We start from the raw sequence: 20,597 nt of genomic DNA, 5'->3' as shown, positions 1-20,597 counted from the left end.
TATTGAACACATTTGCAAAATACAGGTTTATTGTCATCCTGTCTCTTCTTGTGGAAACTTAAGGTTAATGTAGAACAGTTGTTAATCTCAACTCAGAGATCAGCCGACAGGCTTTCGACCACTTGTTGTGGTCTTCATTAGCAAATGAGTGACTCATTTATTGTAATAACAGGTGGCTGGCTATCCATTAAGACCATGAGATACAGTCCCAGTTACTCAGTTATAGCGAAGATGTCACATATACAGACAGAAAACAAAATGTGACCAGAGAGCAACATACAAGCAGCAATTACTTCTCCTAGCTTTTTAGTTTTCATGACAACTGAAGTTCACCACAGGTTCTCTCTCATGTTGGGAAGGAGAGGGTGAGATGAGGAGTTTTCAGCTGCAGCATACAACTTCACCTCTAGATGTCACTAAATTCTACATACTGAACCTTAAAGTAGAATTACCCTAAAAATTAAAAAAGGTAGACAAACACATAATGATAAATACTATAAATAAAAAAAACATACTTTACACCATTCAGGTATATGTTAGCACAGTTGCCATTCTTTCAAGTTATAGCAAAATGTCTGTGGATGGTGGGATCGTCATCCTGTCCTCTCCTTTGAGATTTTTCCTTTAATTTGTATGTTTAGTAAATAACAGGCACACATTGGTCTAACCCTGGCTTATAGTTTTCATGATATTCTTCATTTTTAAACATTCAGCAAACATACAGTAAATACTAGCTGATAAAAACACTGTCTGACACATTACCAGCCATTAGTCATAACTGTGTGTACAGGTAGCAGTGCCAAAATATGAATGTTGGATGTTACCAATTGTTTGATTACACACACGTGCTGCTGCAGGAGACAGATGATGAAGATGAGGAGTCTTCCTACATTAAGGAGCGTCTATCAGCCTTCTTGCGCTGGCTGCGGGGTCTTGATTGGATCCAGCGTCTCAGAAAAAAAAGGCAACAGACTATGAGTTGGTGTGACACCTGAGTTCTGCCAAATATCTCTGGACACAACTGTGCTGTACTGTTCTGACTGGATCAACTGGCTGATATTGTGCTGCAGGTCTGGTCATGCTGTCATAAGTTAACAACTGTCTTAAGTTAGCAGAGTGTTTATCAGGCGTGCACAATGCCCTTCCTCTGCCGAGACTGGTGTATCAAATCAAAGCAGCTCTGCTCAGATGCATCCCGCAGTGAAAATGTTAGCTCTATGAAACGTTTGAGATTTTAGAATCGAGGCTCTTGTCACTTGACACAGCTCTTATATGGATGTTGAGCTTAAGAGCAAAAGAGGTCTCTTCATATACTGGATTCATTCAATTCAATTTTATTTGTATAGCGCCAACTCGCTCTGGCTGGTTATAATAAAAACAATAACAGTGTAAAGAAGTAGATTAGACTTCACTTAAATATGGTCACCAGAGTTATTTAAGAGGTGAATGTTAAAGATCAATTGTGGATATTTGGACGGAGCCATATTGGTGTTTTTTTTAGCTGCAAAACTGTTATTTCCCGTTCATCTTGATGTACTGTTGTACATGAATGAGCTGGATTTACTTGTGGACCAGAATTGTCTGACAGCAGCTGTTTATATTTGCTTACATGCAAAACAAAGCAGCACAGGATGACAGACGTACAGTGGATTTCACTGTATCTCTTCTTTTCCCTGAAGACATCCTTCTCACACACATGCTGCCATTTAGAGGGACTTATGGTGATGTTGTCTTACACTGTTGCAACCATGGGGGAACACGAACAGGGAGGATTAAATACCACATGGCAAAGATATTACACACCAAGTAAAAAGTTTTATTCTATGAGAAAATACACAGGGGTTCAAGCCTTCCCAGAGCGGACTGAAAACCAAACCATCCTCCTGCAGAAACTGTTTAAAATTTAAAAATGACAGCAGACATGAATTAGTGAACACCATCAGCAATTCTACCATTTGATGTGTTAGTGCCTCTGAGGTAATATCATTCAAAAACAGATGCGTTTGTCTTCCTCACGTGTTTTTGGGAGGTCAGCAAATGAAGGTGTGGATTAAAAATTGAACCTCAGGTTAGTTAAAGGTTCAGTGTGTAAGATTAAGGTGAAAGGGATTTTTGTCAGATATTGACTATAAAATAATCCTAGTGATGTTTTCACTAGTGTGTTTCATCTAAATTGTATGAATTGTTGTTTTCTTTACCATAGAATGAGCTCTTTATATTTAAAAACTTTATATTTACATGGAGGGGGGTCCTCTCTGTGGAGGCAGCCATGTTTTTTACTGTCGTCCAAACTGGACAAACTAAAACCTTTTGAGTTTTCATGACAACTGAAGTTCACCACAGGTTCTCTCTCATGTTTGGAAGGAGAGGGTGAGATGAGGAGTATTCAGCTGCAACATGAAACTTCACCACTATGTCACTAAATTCTACACACTGAACCTTTAATGCTGAACTCATTTATATTGATACAGTACTCACCCATCCAGTAGTGGTCTCTACAGAGATCCTTTCTTGTTCTAATTTATTGATTTTGGTCAAAATCATCTTGTTTGTATGGACATGCTCTCATTAATTCTTTTAGAGACTGACAACAGCACATTATCAGTCAGTGGTTTCATCTAATAATATTATTGTTGACATTTAAGAATAAACCTGGTTTATTACAGCATGGTGCCTATTTTTCTGCAGGTAATCATTAAGTTGTTTTCATTGCTTTATTTGGCCACAGAAACAGATGATCAGACAGGTTGAAAACAAACCCCCATTTATTGCAGTTTACAGACCCACTTTCTGTTTCTATTTTGACCTTGTGTTGTTTTGCTCACACAGTTCTTATATATTACATGTTCTTTCAAACTTTACAGGTCAATGTAGAAATGAATGTTCACTTTACTCCTTTGTAATTCAAGTTATTGTTCCATTTTAATTATTATTTTAATGGTTATTAGATAATTAAAGTAATTTTTTAACGACCAGGAAACTACAGGATATGGAAAAATCCTCAATGTTTAACAGAACAAAGCGAAAAACAAAGTTGGAGTGCTGGAGAGTTGAGTCGGCACATCCGAGTCATGATTCAGTCAAATATTTATACAGAGAAGGAAACAATCCTCGTCCAGTACAGATGAGAAGAAGGGCTTCTAGTTTCCTAACAGTTTTTTTGTTGTTTCTTTTTTTTAATACAGATGCTTTGGTTTTAGTTTCTTTTTTTTCCCCAACTTTTCCCCAACTTGTGATTTTCCGAATTTAATAGGGACCTCCAAATGAAGTGGCTTAGATACTGAGGATAGAAGGGTTTGTTTCCAAAATGTCTGATCATGCTCTGTCTGAAATATTTTTGATGACGTCACCATGTTCCCAGATGTCAGCGAATACAGTGTTTTCAAAGACGTGATGACCTCAATTACCAAAATGAGAGCAAAGCTGTTATGAGGTGAAATTTACCTTCATCATTTGTATGTAGACTGGTCAACCGCTGGCACTTTGGCCTATTGAGTGCACCTCTGTTGGTTTGGCCATCTTTTCCACAGGCACACTGTCCAGTGAAGCTAAAAAAAGGACAAGATAAATTCTGCCGAGCAGTGTCCAGAGTGTTTGGCATGTTTGGTTGAAGTATCAGACTGCTGTGTTTCTATTTAAGCGACCCTGCTGTGTTGTCTTTTCTCATCCTCTCGCAAGATACACATTTAGCAGTGAGATGCAGAAAATACACAACTCCTATCTGATGATTCAATTCGCAGCCTCCTGCTGAAAGAGCCTGCGCTCAGTTGTCTGACAAAGAGCAGAAAAGCTCACACTCTCACCTCAGTGACGACAGGCTTGGTGGAAAATTGCCCACTCTAAAAATAGCTCAGCCTAAAGACGCCTGAAAGCTAAACAAGCCACTGCCGTGGCAGTAAGGAACCTCAGAGCAGCAAAAACTGAATCCTGTGCTTTTATTTCCTTGATAACGGTTATGATTGTCCAGACCACATGCTGGGACATGTCATAGTCATATATTTATCACTGGCTAAGTGTAATTTTCCTGAAAGATAAATGCATGAAACATGCTCATGTTTTTATACATTCGTCATATCTGCTTTGCAGAAAATTTAACTAATTGGCCTTAATGCAACATCGTGTTTTGAAGGGTGTATAATTTCTTGCTTTTATACAAACACAACATGAGAAAACTACCACGTACAGGAGTTATGTCCTCCAACATGAATGCTAATATTTCTCCTTAGTCAAATGAAAAATTTCAAGGATGAGGAAATCCACATCAGTTCCTTTTTATGTATGTCTGGCTAAGAATGTGTCATATGTTGCACAGTTGTTCCACAGAAGAACTGCAGATAATCATCAAATCCACAAATCACTTAAAAATGTACACATGTAATTTTGCAGTAGCATCAGACTCATTTCATAATCCTATTAAACTGTGTTGTGATGGGATCACACCTGACAACACCTTATCATTCACTCCAGTGGGAATGGAGTGGGTAACCATTAGCATGATACTAAAACAAGAAGTGACTGGTGCATAGGAGCATTTGTGATAGTAAACCATAAGTAATCGTTTTAGCATTTGAATGAGCAGCAGTTCTGTCATTCTTCAGATTTGAACAGTCTAAACAGGACATCCTCTGCTCTACTACACCCTCTCTTCTCTTCTTCTCTCGCTCCACAATCTGAGGTTTGGATTAGAGAATCAAAGCTTCATGTCCCCGCGGACAAGCATCCCCCACTTCTGATTCTCTCTGGCTATGTTTTAAATGCTGTGCTGGTTACTAATCAGGCCTGAGTCTCTTTCTATTTTAAACGCTTTGATATATGGTCTGGATATCAGGAGAATGATTGGAGTTCTTTGATGGTGTGTTTTTGGAGTTATACATGTCTTAAGCTGCAAAGTTAGGATGACCCAGAGTCAGAAAGACCTCTTTCTACATGGCAGCCAACTCTTTCGTCTCTGATTGTGATTCTTTTATTTGGAGTCTTCCATCATAAATACATTTGTAGACTCTTGGATAGATCTTGAGACAGTTCTGGCTTTCAAGATCTCTGATGGCTAGAATGTCCACTATTTCTGGCCAAGAGCAGCTTCAAATTATTTTTGAGGGATCTGTCCAATTAAAAGGGTTGTGATAGAGCAAAACTAACTGCGTGCTTACTAACTTTCTGTTTTTTGTTGTTCTGGTTTTGCCTTAATTCCCCCCCCCCCTCACAGAATCACATCGCCTTCGCTGAGGTCACATGACGTGGAGTCAGCGGTGTGGCAGACCCATTGGACATCCACGCTCTTCACCGTCCAATCCAATTAAATGGAGTGCAACGCTAAACCCATTCTCTGTGTGTGTCTGGTCTGCGGCATGTTGTTCTATGTTGTCTTTACAAGGTCCCTGTTGTCATTTGCAGCTTCTCGTATTTAAGGGAAAAAAAGAAGAGTCAGTAACTCAGCAGGACACGTCGCTTCGTGTTCTTCATCTATGCACTTACTCTGAATCCTTGACAGAATCCAGCTTGCAGTGAGGCAAGGCCTGGAGCTTGTTGCACACTGTGGGACACTAGATGAACAAGTGAGGAGCGTGTGAAGTCACTCAACTCTGCCTGGGTCAAATGTGTTTTGGATAGGAAAACTATATATCTAAATTCAATGACAGAGAGAAAAAAAACCTTGATTATGTTGAGTTAAGTTAAGTTCTTCTCTTGTTTTTTTTATTGCTGTTATCAAATTACTTTTATAGACTGATGTGAATATCAGAAATTGGCAATGAATGCTGGGTCCATATTTTTTTAATTAATTTAGTTGAAATGAAAGATAAAAAAAAAGATCACTAATGTAAGAGAGCTCCAAAGATATTCTAAGTCATTCACCTTGTGGAGGCTTGAGCAGGGTTTCCAAGTAAAGAAAACAAAAACTCATGTCCCTTGTTGATTAAATTGCAAATTTCCAACTTTCATTTTGTTTCCCACACATTTCTATAAGTGTTTAGAGTGTGTGTGTACAGTGTTTACTTTATGCAGGCAAGTCCAAGCAATGCAAACACTTGACACCGACTGCATTCAAACAAAAACAGTCAAGGGTTTCTTAGATAAACCAGACAATCACAACCTCGCCCTCTTTCTTTGTTTCTCTTTCATCTTTAACTTTCTTCGAAAATCTACAATTGAGTTCTCCCTATTTTGTCAGAGATAGCATTAATTCATGACCTGAATCACGAAACAACAACATGCAGACATGCTGAGCTGCCTTCACTCTGAGCGAACACACTGTCTCCACTTTCATCTCACGGCCTCTGATCATCGGCAAGGCTGCGCATGTTTTTGTTGCACAATGTTTTTCTCATGTAGCTCAGTATAACTTTTAACATGACAAAATCATCCAGTTCGATTTACACATGAATTATTTCTACAATCAATAATTGACATAATACATTTTCTTTTAATCTATAAATGGTTTTTACTATTTTAGAAACGTAGTGCTTGCTGATCTCCAGAGTCAGATGAGAATGATTTATCTCGGAGCACACAATTCAAAAAGAGGTCCCAGTTTCGCTCATTGACTGGATGCCAGAAGAAAGTACCTCTGTATTCACGTAGTGCTTTTCTAGTCTTGATGCCATTCAGTATCTTGCCCAAGGACATGCTGAATGGGGAATGAGGAAGTCTGGGATCAACCTTCTGTTTAGAAGACGACCGCTCTATCCCCTCAGCCAGAGCCACCCCAGGTTTAGGGTCAGAGAACAATATAATAGGTGAGGGACATTAAACCAACAACAAATTCACACTTAAAACATGGAAACAGTTAATGTTCAGCTTTTGGATTTGACGCCTGAAAACGAGTTGTTGTTATCAACATTGAACTGAACTACTCTGTATAAAGTGAACTGGTCACTTTTGTGGAAGGAATTACAGAGAATTATCACCCAACTAATACCTTTTTCCAACTTTTTGGCCTCTTTGAACTCAATTGTTTTATTTTACTGTAGTTTTAGTGTCTGAGTCTCTGTCATCAACAACCACGCAAAGCTGTTTCTAAGCTTTAGGACACTACCTGGCTGCTAACATCAGTTTGTGATTAGTGTTTAGTATCATTTCTTTATCTAACCATCTGTCTATGAAAACCAACTACACATAGTTCTAGAATCATAAAAGACCCGACCATCTGGTTCATCTATTATTTAGATTTTAAAGGACACTAAATACAAACCAATGTGTATTTTGCTTGCATCAATACTTATTGAGCTTTTCCAGCTGTGCCACTGTGTCAATACTTGGAAAAACGGGTCAAACATCTTTTTAGTCACAATTTTTTTTATCTTTTCTCTTGTTTTTGAAATCGCTCTCTCTCTTAGATTGTTTTGATAAATCGTTCTGCCCCTAGTGGCCAAAAGTGAATAAATGCAGCTTTAAATGGTTTATTTATTGTCTATCATTACTAACATATTAAATTTGATATTAAGTAGTAATTAATATTAATGTTGCTTATTGTACACACATTGTTTATTTGCAGTGAACCTAATCCTTTCTCCTTCGTAGCAATAATTGTCAGACTTGCTTTCCCATCAGCAGAGAGGAGAGGAACACAGTACAGGTCTAATTCTGTTGCCCCTTCAAATCTCTATTTTTGTAATAATCACTAAAGCACTTATGAATAAGGACTCCGGGCAGAAACATGCAAAAAGCAGCACTTTAAATCACGCTGTAACTCCTCTCACTGCTAAAGAAACGCCACCTACTGTATGTCTCTGCTGCTTGAAAACAAACATCAGACAGAATATTCAGGACTGTCAGCTCAAATGTGCATTGCAACAGCCATCCTGGCTTATTTAAAGGAGAAGAGAACTGTAAAGATATATATGTTAAAATTATAAATATATATATATAATGTATAACTATCTCTATACACTAACACACACACACGCACACACTACACACAGACACATGTGTGTTTATGTGTGTCATATTCTACATTAATGCTGTCTATTTTCGTATGACTGTGCACTGTGTGAGTGATCACAATATCTTTTAGCTGTTATTTCTTTATGTTATTTTACTGAAATGAGATTTCATGTTACGGTTCAAAGTTCCAATGACATTTTTATACTGTGTTTTGTGAGTAGTGACATTCATGTTTGTTATGTTCTTATTTTGTCCGTACACTTCACATTTTTCCTCAAATGACTTTATTCTGAGACCTACATCACAGATGTTTCTTAACTGGTGGTTTTTATCTTTGTTCCCTTACTCTGTCATGTGATTTGTCATGTGATTTATATATATATTTATAAATATTTTTTGCTTCTAGTGGATAATTTTGTATGGATGTTGTTTCTCTCATTCTATTCCTGTTCTTTTTATATTACGCATATTTCTTTAAAAAACAGTTCTTCTTTTCAACTTAAGTTCAAACTGTGACCTTTTACACTGTAAAATACAAAATTTAGAACCTTTGAATAAAAAACATTGCAATGACTTGATGATTTGTCATTCTTCTACAATAAACCAGCGAATGTGACAGTTCTATAGATAAGTTTTAAGTTCAGCGACAGGAAGAATTTAGTTGGGAAACGTTGGGGTCCATGTTAACATGATTATTCGGTTATGGTTAAGTGATGTTTATGGGGTAGGAAATAGTTTGAAATGGGAAACAAGCAGCGGTATCTCATTAAACTTGTGTCAGTGTTTTCTTGACTTACTTATCCACCCATCCAAGTCCTGATTGGGTTGTTCTTGTTTGATAATAGCATCAACTGATTACTTCCTTTCCACCTGATCAGTTTTACAGGGTTTGTCCCTTGAATTTAAACAGATTAGTTCCACTTCTCAGTTCTTCTTTCATTTGTGGGTCCTCATACAAACCGTTCTACATTCTACTGTCACTGTTTTATTTATTGTGTGCAGAGCTTTTTATATACAGTTTATAGTGTAGAGTTAGAATTGAGAAACTTTTGTCTTCATCCAACCTGGTTTATCTGCAATGAAGATTTTATAGTCAGTGTTTTTTTAACAAAATTAAACTGAATTTGCTTTATTAATGTTCACATGTGTGGTTCTTATATAAGTCTGAAGGATTTACTGAATCAAATGCTTGACACTAGGACATTACATTGTCAAAACAGTCAACAAACAGGCCGAAACACAAGCACAATGTCCTAAAGGACATATTTTGTTTGCAAAAGGCTCCAAAAATCACAAAATATTAAACATGTAACAAAAACAAATACTTCCCTCAAACACCACAACTTTTGGTCAAATTAACATTATTTCAATCGATCAATCATAACACAACAAACTATTAATTACAGCTATCATAATGAACCAGTTGAATTTTTCTGTTTACTTCACATTTGTGCTGTATCTGGAATTTTTCTGGAAGCAGGTGAAAGGAGACAGGCAGCCGATGTCTCATGTAGATTTTATTGTAGACTTGATGCATCAAGGACCAGAACGTGAAACAATATACGAATGCGAACAGACTACCATGAGCAATGTCACCCCCAAGTCTGAAGATGTCTCCCACAGCACAACCATGAATGGCCAGAATTCCTGTCACTCTTTTTGTTCCATGTAGGTGTCCGCATCCTATTGGATAGATTAAATAGTCTAAATATGCATTCATAAATCACATTGTGTCCTTACATTAAGCCACTGGTTGACATTGAAGTTGGTGAGAGTTGAAGTTGCTGCCTCTCTGTCTGTCTGGGGCATCTGAGTTAGATATGAAAGTCACTAAATGTAGACACTACAATGTTCTGTTGGTTGGTTCTTTATCTGTAACCTGACCTTGGGCACTGCAAAGAGAGAGAAGGGAGTATGATACGGGCCTCTGCAGTGTCTTATATCTTCACAGGTAAAGCATTCCTCCACCCTACACACCTCCAGGGGATTCTGCCTGGAGCACCACCAGGAGTCCCGTGTTGCGGCTGTCTCCTCCCCCCCAACGGCGACCAATCTGGCTTCCTTGTCCCCATGGGCAAGAATACAAGAAGCCCTTGGGGATGTTGACTGTGGCGGCTGAGTTTTGTGTGATCGGTGTATTGCCTAGGTGTATGTTGTCCTGGTGTAGGACTAGTCATAAGTGTGTATGGGTTTGTAATGTAAGTGAAACGTTTGTTCTGTGACTACAGGGTTTTCTGTTGGGCTATAGGTTAGTTTTTTATTTTCTTTATCCCATTGTGCACTTCACCCAGTGTTTTTTCTGTTATTTCACTAGGCCTTATGGGTGATGGCCGAAATGTATTTATATTTATGAGGTCAGGGTATGTTCGGTGGTAAAGACAGTTTTTTGTTTTTCTTTGTGTGAAACCGTGAGTAAGGAGATTAGGGACCACGATTAGGAAGAGGGGTAGGTTTTGTTCTTTCTATGAGTTGTTGTCACCCTCCCACATTTTGTGTTTACTATTTATTGTGGTGTAGGTAATACATTTAGCACTTAATAATAAAAAGGCTGTGTTGCCAGACACCATCGGCGCTGTGTTGCTTCCCTTTTCTCCTAGACAAAATCTGGGTTGTGCAGTTGAAATTGCTAAGAGTTGAAGTTGGTGCCTCATATTGGGCATCTGAGTTATGAAAGTCCCTAAAGCATAGACACTACGATGCACTGTTGGTTGGTCCTTTATCTATAACCTGTATACAATATTCATAACATATCACAGCATGAAATGTATTATTTTGGTTCCAAGATTATTATACTAAAGATATAACCCTGCTGTTCTGTGCACATGCTGTTTTACACTTAATTGCTCGGTTGTAAAACAGTATAAAGAGACATTTTCTCATTAAGTTTTATTAAATAGATGATTTTGTGCAGGTGCTTATGGGTCTATGAACTGCCTTTGACATGTAAGACCTACAGTAAGCATCTAAACTAGACCAATGTGGACATTGAATATGGTTCATCTTTTGTTCTGCTTTAGTGCATTTTGTATTTCTTATATTACTGCCATGTATTTGGCCTCTTTGATGCTTTCAAAGAGAAGTACAGAAGTGATACTTTTTAAAGGTGGATGACGACTGATTACTGATTAAAGGAGCTTCACACAGATGCATTAGAGACATTCATCTGCAAGTCTTTTCAACCAGCAGTGAGTAGATGTTGTACTTTTGTCTCGCACAGTTAAACCAATAGTTTAGCATATTTTTATGATATATGTGTTGATTGTTTTGAAAGGGTGTAAAAAGGTGTGAACAGTGTAATGGAAAATATTTTTTACACTATTATACTATCTCTGTTTATGTAACTGCCAAGATGACCTTTAATAACCTGCCTCACAGCAGATCTGGTGCTCGCTGTACTCGTCTCCCCATCTCAACCATGAAGAGGCCCTCAGCCTTTTTCTTATCTCCTGGGTTTTCACCTTTCACTCTTTTCACACGCTAGGATCATTATCACTCAGCTGCATTAAAGAGCACACCTGCAAATGTTTTGTTGTCTTTCACTTGTTGCATGCTGTACGACTATCAGACCTTCTTTGCAAAGACTAAAGCACGCAGACTTTTATTCTCAGATCTCTTTATTTCAGAAGCCTCACCAGGTGACATTTCCATCACAACCTGATGAAAAAATGTCTTTTAGAAAGGACTTCAGCAACTCACATAGGGCTGGTGTTGTGCTCATTGATAACAGTGTGTCTGGTTGGCAGAACAGGGCCATCAACTTACTGTGGCAGGATAAATGAACTGGATGCCTCTGTGCCTGGTGTTGTTCAAGTTTCAAATTTCTTTGGCTGGCATAAGAAAAAGGTACCTTCCTTCCATGTCAAATGAAAAAGACAGATATATATATCAGTCACTGACTGGTCTTATAGTTGTTAACCACACAACTCCATGTAAGGTTAGGAAAATGTCAATCAGCGGCACTCACAGCCTAAGTAACCAGACAAAAGATTAAGAAAACACCTTTGTGGGTATAGTGCATGGGTGTAGTGTCCTTAATCTCCCAGGAGTGAATGAAGAGAGCTTAGACGAAGACTCATTTGTCACTGACCTTTACTAATGAGTCAGTGGAAGTGAAGTGAGGCAGGCCATAATGGCTAACAAGACTCCAGATAGCCTCTGGGACTTTTTAAAGAGCTCCTGTTCAAAACCACTATCAGGGTCAACAGGATTATGAAACATTGGCAGATCACTGACCAAACCTGTCAATCTGTGATGTAAAGGCAGCCGTGCTTCAACAACATTTATATAAATACAGACCATTCTACTACCTTCCCCAGTGCAGCCCAGGCAGTGAGGGAAGCAATAAAAATTAAACAAAGAAGAGAGAAAAATGTTAATGGAACAAGGACTTTATTTGCAACAAAAGTAAATGATAAGTAATGTAAAACAAACTTCCTCCAAGAAGCCGATATGCCCATTAAAAGACAGCAAACTGAAGTTTACTTAAAGATCACCCCACACTATCATGAATCTCCGTTGTACCAGACAACAAGAGTCTCTACCAACAACCACAAAGCTGCCAAATAGTGCATTTTGTCTAGGTCCCTTGTGCAACAGTTAAGTTATGTTATTTTCCAGAATTTTCACCTATTTTTCAAGATTTTCAATAGCAAATAGACTTTGCTGATACTTCAATTCATACTCAATTGAATTGTATACTGCTCAATTGTCGTTATGTGACCAATGTATTTATGTAATGTGCAGGTCTGCAGCTCCGATGATGTGTAGACGAAATATATTCAGTTGAAGAGTAAACCCACAACCAATATGCTTCATTAAACAATAATAGCTCAGTCAGTGATACTCTGTGCATTGATCACACTTATAGATTGGCTAAAGTAGATCTAGCCTCTAAAGACAGGAAATGAGGGGTTTTCTGCTCATATTTTCCTGAATCAGAAAAGTGAAGGTGCTACATGATGTGACTGAGGTCCTGAGATAAAAGAATATCACAGTACTTTTACAACAAAGTGTCTGTGACACATTTCACTGATCTTCTTTGTTCATTATCATTGTTATGATCTTGCACTGTGAATGTCAAATGGTGTCATGAGACATATTTCCCTTTTTCTGATCAAACAAAGAAACATGTTAATGGAATTGAACACTTAGCTTCAGAACAGTACAAAGCAACATTGTCCCGACAACATGACTGAGATGTTTTAATGCTCAGAGTTTTCTTTTCGCCTTTCATGTATGTTTGACAGCGAAGATAACTGAAGCCTTTATAGTCACTGAACTCCATCATTTCCAGGGGAGGGTCTGACTTCAGTATTCTCTTCCAACTCTCAAAGAACAAGCAGAGACAGCGACATTAAAAATAACACATAAAACAGCCACATTCTCCCCATGAACTTAGGGATATGAGCAGAGCTCGAGCTTGTTGCAGTCCAATAAAATTAAAGCAAAGCTGCAGTGATGATGGAACAAAGAACAAAATGATAAAGAAAATATAATAAAACAAGGTAGAGATAATTGAACTACTGTTCTGAGCTGTGATCTATTGGACCCAATTCTCTCTTAAAAACAAAAAGAACTGAATGACATAATAAAGAGTTGAGTTTATATACGCAGCTTCTGTTTCCACTGTCAGTTGAGAGCACACAAATAAATCATTTTTGAATATTTCCTTCACTGTAAACATACATATATTTTACTGTCCATAGCGTGAAACCATAGCTTCATTGTATATTTAAAGAAAGAATGGAGAGATGGATTACGCGTCTCACCCAGGGTACAATAATGGAGCCAAACTATTAATAGGTATTATGATCTTATGTTGGTGATGTCATTGGGAGCCAGGGTTTGGGAAGAGTTGATTGTCGAGACGAGCTCTCGTGTCAAGGTCCTGCCAAAATATGCGCTCAACCATCTTTATATACTGTACAGTTATTGTGTCAATGTGAGGATATTTTTAAAGGATAGCCTTCAGATTGGGTGGCATTACACAATTTAAGCATCAAGAACCTTCCGCTTGAAACATTGCACCTGAGGACCATAAGCAGGTACATGTTGCCAACAGTGGTATATGTGTTTGATAGAATGTGAAAAAGGAAGTACGGTCAAGTGGTAACAGTCTTAAAACCATGCTTGCAGAACTGATACTTGGAGTAGAGTACCACTGGGCAACCTCTTCATCATCCTCATTTGCATGCACACTGTTGCCAGGGAGCTACACAGAGGGAATGATTAGCTGAGGATGATGCTGGATTCTGCTTTCTGGCAGAGACAGCGGACCTCAGCTCAGTAAAGCCTCTGAAGGGGGGGTGGGTGCCACTTCATTACATAGCCAACAGCACAGAAGATAAAATGGATCATTTACCCAGAGAAAACGCTGTCATTCTGAAGTTAATTATTTGCAAAGCAACCTATGATGCTCATCATCATCATCAGCATCATACATCTCATAGTGAAGGGATTCACTAGTCCCTGCAGTCAGTTATATTAGAACCTCTGCTATTGTACTTGTACACAATAATGTGTAAATCAGCCTGGCCTTTGTTTCGTCTGAAGGATGTAGGACCAAAAACCCAGATATTTCCAGGCCAGGTGCCTCTATGCTCCAGACCCAGTAACTCAATTTGTTGTAAAAGACAAAACTGTTCCAAAACAGGAAGGTAGCAGGCAGCTAGCTTGTGTATTGCAACATCTCTGTCAATTGACATAAAAATGTAAATGTGTATATTTCCATTTTCTGGGCTGCTGCTCCCAAGAAAGAACTTTTCATCTTTAAAGCACTTGGTTACAAACGATACCCGTCACTTTCAAATTGATGTTTGACTAACTGTAATATATCAGTATTGATTCATGCAGCTTCGCAACATTTAGTTCCAGCTTTAAAGAGAGGAAAGTTTAAGGAATATTGATCGGAAGTCATGTTTTCCTATTTCAGTGTTTAGTAAATTAAGTCATATTTCTCTTTTCAAACTAAATATAATTTTGTTTTTACCCGACTTCCAGTTGGTTTCTAGTTTGTTTTATTTTTCTGTTTCCCGGGACATGCAACACATTCAGAAAATTAAAATGCGCACAAATCATGGGGTTGGTCAGGGTTCTGTGCTTTCCCTCAGTTTATACAATACCTGGCCCTGAACACCTCAGACATGCCTCATGATATAGCTACTCTGAATTGCATCACAAGGCTGATCCACAGTAGCAAGTAGTCCAGTGAAACCACCAGGCCTGTCTGAAACAGATGCAGAAAAAGAAATCCATGCCTTCGTTACCACCAGACTTGATAATTGCTTTTCCCTATTAGCAGGCTCCAACACTTTCGTACGTGTGCTCATATTTCTCCTGTATTAGCTTCACTATGCTGACTTCCTCTTTAATTTAGAATAGTAGTTAAATTCTCCTCCTCACCTACAAAGCCCTTAATAATATGGCACCATCAAACCTAAAGAGCTCATAGTAACCTATCACCCCACTAGAGCACTGCGCTCCCAGAATTCAGGCTTACTTGTCACCCCCAAAGTCTCCAAGAGCAGAGTAGGAGCCAGAGCTTTCAGCTATCAGGCTCCTCTCCAGTGAAATCATCTCCCAGTTTTGGTTCAGGCAGGCACCCTCTCTACGTTTAAGAGTTAGCTTAAAACCTTCCTCTTTTATTAAAGCTTATAGAGCTGGTTCAGGCTTGTCTTGGACCAGCTCTTAGTTATGCTGCTATTGGCCTAGATAGTTAGGGGACACATTACATTAATGTCTCATCAGTACGTGTTTCTGACTTCACTTCTTCCTCCGAGTCCTTGCGCTTTATCTTTGCAGATTCAAGATCGCGGCCATGGCCACATAGTGAATCGTGGATCGTGTTGGCAGCTGATAATGGATAATGATTAAAATGAGATTGCCTAGATATATAAAATGCCTGCTCACACATACTGCCACTCTTGACTATACCTCTATTGCTGCTCCCTTCATCTCTGTCAGACTTCTTTCTTTTAAACATCGATACAGCTCTCCATTTATGTCTTTCAGTGTTTTTTTATGAAGGTGTTTTTTTGGGGGATATTTTTTTCTGATTCTTAACGAGGGTTAAGGGCAGAAGATGTTGCACATTGTTAAGCCCTCGGAGACAAATTGATTGATTTGTGAATATGGGCCGTGCAAATAAAAATTTGACAATGATGATGACATTTCAGGGTGACCCACAAGTTCAATATAAATGAGTATGAAATTCATTCAAACTATACAGTGGAGGATTCTGTATAGGGATCTCAGATCAGTCTGCTTGAACTGACTGTTCATATAACTGTTCCCATCTGTAGGAGATGGTCTTTCTGGGTTTTCTGTCATTTACTTTCTTTCAGCATTATTGTGATTGTGGATCAGAGTGGCAGCTGATTGTGGATTAGGATTCCAACTAGATTGCTTAGATATTTTTCTTTGAATTCTTTTTTATTCTATTGCTTTTTTTAAATATGTTTTTCTCTTGTCTACCTCATTCTGATCTATCTGCTACTGCTACAACTGAATTTCCCCTGTGTGTGGATCAATACAATTGTATCTTATCTAATAAAATATGCCTGCTCACGTACACTACCATTATTGGCTATACTTCTATTAATGCTCCCTTCATCACTGTCAGACTTTGTCTTATGTATAGTAGTCTTGATGATCACTCAAAGCACTTTACAGTACAGTTTGCCATTCAGCCATTCACATACACATTCATGCAGCACATCTATGAGCAGCATTTTTTACTTTTGTTCTATGAGGGGCAATTCGGGGTTCAGCATCTTGCCCAAGGACACTTCGGCACGCAGATGGGGAACACTGGGGCTCAAACTGCCGACCTTCTGGTTGGAGGATGAATGCTCTACCCCTCAGCCACAGCCACCCCTAAATACTAAAAACACATCGTTTGTATCGCTTTGTGTGCTGTTAGAGTAATTCTCAGTCAGTAAAGGACTTCACTCGCCTGTCCTCCCAGCTCACATAATGGAAAGTCTCTGGATCCATAACCATTACTTAGCCATGGGCCAGCACTATATAATTACGCCCTGTCCAGCTGGCCTTGACAAAGACCGACACACATAAACACATGAATGTTTATGGAAACACATACATTAGCGACGTATGGCATCCCTCGCATATGGACAACTTGCATGTGCATGTGATATGACTACAGATTATTTGTGAGCAGAGAAGCATTTGTGCTCCAAACACACAAATGCAGTGCACTGAGAATGAGGCTGTGACTAGTATGATCTCAACCCATGCACTTATATCTGTTTAACACCCACTTCCTCCTTAAATTTACTTTTGAGACAACCTCCAAAACTTTACCAATTAAATCTGAAGGAGGTAAATGGACCTTAAAATAAAGCTTTGCTGGCCAGTGATCAGCTACACCTGGTTAAACAGTAACTGCCTTTAGGACATTCAGTAAGAAGTAAAGCTAACTTTTAAATTCACAATGAGACAGTGACACATTCTATTGTTTAGGGATTTGTTCAGTTGTAATTTCACAGAAATCCAAAAGTGAGAGACGGAACAGACATATCCTGTATGGTAAAAGGACTTTATTTGTGTTGTGCTTTTCTAGTCTTTTAAAGTGCACGTTATATTCACACAGACCTTCTATATGCAGAGCTTTTTCTGCCACACATCCCAGGGTTTGTACCTCAGAATGCAGACTGGAGAAGCCAGGGATCGAACCACTGACCTTCTGGTTAGTGGTTAACCCACTCTACCGACCAATCCACAGCCACCTGTATGTCTTCTTGTATATACAAATCCTTGACTTGGAATCCTTAGTTATTAAAACAAATAGTTCAGTTTTCACGTTATATAATTATATTGTTGTAGTGAGATTCTGCTGAAATTCAATATATGGAAATATTGATAATGATGCAACTTTACAATAAAATTAATTCTAATTAAATTTAATTAACTCAAATGTCATATGTGACAGTGATAATAGTAAAATCCTGGGTGGTCATGACTCTGACATCAACTCGTAATCAGCTCACACTACATGGACGTACAGTATCGGACCCATGGTTACTTTGGTCCACTAACCATCCCATTCACTTTTAAACAAGGCTGCTGCTTGGATCTGCAAACAATAAAGCACAAGGACTCTGGGGAAGAAGTCAAGTCACTAACATGTATTATTGAGACATAAATGTGATAAAGAGGGAGAAGAGGCAAGATATCCTGCATGTGTCCCCCAAAATTCTACACCTGGGTTTTAGGCCGACTCTTCAACATAGAGAGGGTGTCTGCCTCCCACACTGAAACTGAGAGATGATTCCACAGGAGAGGAGCTTGATAACTGAAAGCTCTGGCTCCTACTCTACTTTTGGAGACTTTAGGGAAGTAAGCCTAAGTTCCAGGAGCGCAGTGCTCTAGTGTAGTAATCTTGTACTATGAGCTCTTTAAGGTATGATGGTGCCCAATTATTAAGGGCTTTGTAGGTGAGGAGGGCAATTTAAATTTAACAGGAAGCCAGTGTAGTGAAGCTAATACAGGAGATATGTGATCTCTTTTCCTGGTTCTTGTCAGGACACGTGCTGCAGCATTTCAGACAAGCTGCAGGGTCTTTAACGACTTACTGCTCCAGCCTGATAATAAGGAATTACAATAATCAAGTCTGGATGTAACAATGGCGTGGACTACTTTTTCAGCATCTTTTTGAGACAAAAAGTTACATAGGTTGAAAAAGGCAGTCCTTGAAATTTGTTTAAAGGACAATCCAAGGACAAATCAAGATCAAAGATCATACATAGATAAATTGCTAATGGTTTATCTGGAAGCAAGGGCTTGAGCAACATCAGGTATCAGATCTGACAAGATAGATAGATAGATAGATAGATAGAGTACTTTATTCATCCCCGGAGGGAAATTAAGGTGTCATAGCAGCTTGTGTATCGGAACACAACAAAACACAATGCAATAGAACAAAACAAAACAAAACATTTAGGTAAAAAGAACAGAAACAGAAACACAAGATGAATAGGCAGACAAGTAGTGCAGTGGCAATATGATGATAATAGTAATAATGATATGATGGTAATGTTATTGTTAGACAGTATATAAGAATATTAGTACAGTATATATTTATATATATATATATAGTATACAATATAACATAATATATATTTATATAGACAGTAATTATACCAATATAATAGCAGTATATAGTAATAATGGCAGCAATAGTATATATAATAATAATAATAGTAGTAGTAGTAGTGATAATAATAATATAATAATAGCATGTACACATGTATAAATATGTGTATATAGACTTGTAAATCCGAAGAATATACAGAGAATATGCAGAGTATGCAGAGTATGATATAATATGATATGATATATAATATATAGTAGGGTATAATTATAAGTACTTGACTATACAATATACTGGCAGTGTAAGAATACGTGGACTGGATGTGCAAAAGACAATATTATTGTATAAAAAGGTCTGTAATATTAAAGTGGTTTAAATTAACACACGTAGTGTAGTGCAGGGTACATGGTGCAAAGGTGACAGGTAAAATGAAGTGACAGTTAAAATGAAAAGAATAACAGTGTAAAGAAGTTATGAATTATTACTGATAGCAACAACAATTCATAACAATTCATATTGCCATGTATAAAAGAGACAGAGAGAAGGAAAGAAGTGCTCAGTGCATGATGGGAGTTCCCCCAGCAGTCTAGACCTATAGCAGCATAACTAAGGGATGGTTCAGGACTCAGCTGATCCAGAACTAACTATAGGCTTTATCAAAAAGGAACGTTTAAAGTTTAACTTTAAATGCTGAGATGGTGTCTGCCTCCTGAACCCAGAGAGGGAGCTGGTTCCACAGGAGAGGAGCCTGGTAGCTGAATGCTCTACCTCCTGTTCTACTCTTACAGACTCTTGGAACCACAAGAGAGCCTGTGTTTTGTGAACAAAGTGATCTACTTGGATAATAAGGTGTTATCAGGGCTTTGATATATGAAGGTGCTTGATTGTTAATGGCTTTAAATGTGAGGTCTTATAACTCAATAAGACAATTGCTGGTCATCCAGGTTTCATATCCTTGAAACATGCTTAAAGTTAATTTAATTGAATACAAATGACAAGTGATCTGGCAGAAACTTGGGCAACCGACCTAGGGTTTAAATTGATCTGTATCTTCTTGATTTGATGTTACAGCCGCATCGAACTACAAGGCTATCACACTTGCACCACCATCATCAATGTGATTTATGATTTGTTTTCATTCGTAATAATAATCATCATCAGCACAACTGCCAACTGTCTTGATGCATTTTAACCCAAACATTAATTTCACGAATGTGACCAAAAACAAAAACAAATACATAACTGAAAATGGATGAGTTGAAGTACTAAAATTAATATATGAGGTCCTCATAAAAGTGTTTGATGATCTATTTTTAATTAAAGTTGTTCTTGCTGCTGATGGAGATAATGCCTTGGTTTTATATTCAGACTGATTTTCTGGCCTGACTTGTCTCTGTCATATGATTCAAGAGGCTTTTTAATTTTTGGCAATTCTGTTGTTGTGATATATCTTGAGAGAGAACATTAAAGTAAAAACATTCCTGTTTCACTTTCTGTTCTTCTTCTGTCCCAATGGCGTCTATTCTACAGTGTATATTCACCAGTGTAGATTTATAGGAGGTAGCTGATTTATTCTTTTTATTACGTAAAAATGGCACTCCACCAA

The 20,597-nt window shown here is 38.1% G+C and overlaps 1 protein-coding gene across 6 annotated transcripts in view; it reads left to right on the top strand.

The window, feature by feature from the left end:
* Nucleotides 1-8,454, top strand: part of plppr5b (phospholipid phosphatase related 5b) — a 93,425-nt gene extending 84,971 nt beyond the window's left edge. For 5 of the 6 annotated variants that reach the window (XM_069512918.1, XM_020101403.2, XM_020101401.2 and 2 more), the window contains one exon: nt 5,207-8,454. In XM_069512918.1, the coding sequence (XP_069369019.1) occupies nt 5,207-5,236 (30 nt within the window). In that variant the 3' untranslated portion in view covers nt 5,237-8,454. Of the gene's footprint in view, nt 1-857; nt 2,958-5,206 lie in introns of those variants that run through there. The other variant, XM_069512919.1, reaches the window with a different exon arrangement.
* Nucleotides 8,455-20,597: the final 12,143 nt, after the last annotated feature.

The sequence above is a fragment of the Paralichthys olivaceus genome, chromosome 17, assembly GCF_024713975.1.
Source record: "Paralichthys olivaceus isolate ysfri-2021 chromosome 17, ASM2471397v2, whole genome shotgun sequence".
Classification (NCBI taxonomy): domain Eukaryota; kingdom Metazoa; phylum Chordata; class Actinopteri; order Pleuronectiformes; family Paralichthyidae; genus Paralichthys; species Paralichthys olivaceus.
This window is presented reverse-complemented; position numbering and strand designations above follow the sequence as displayed.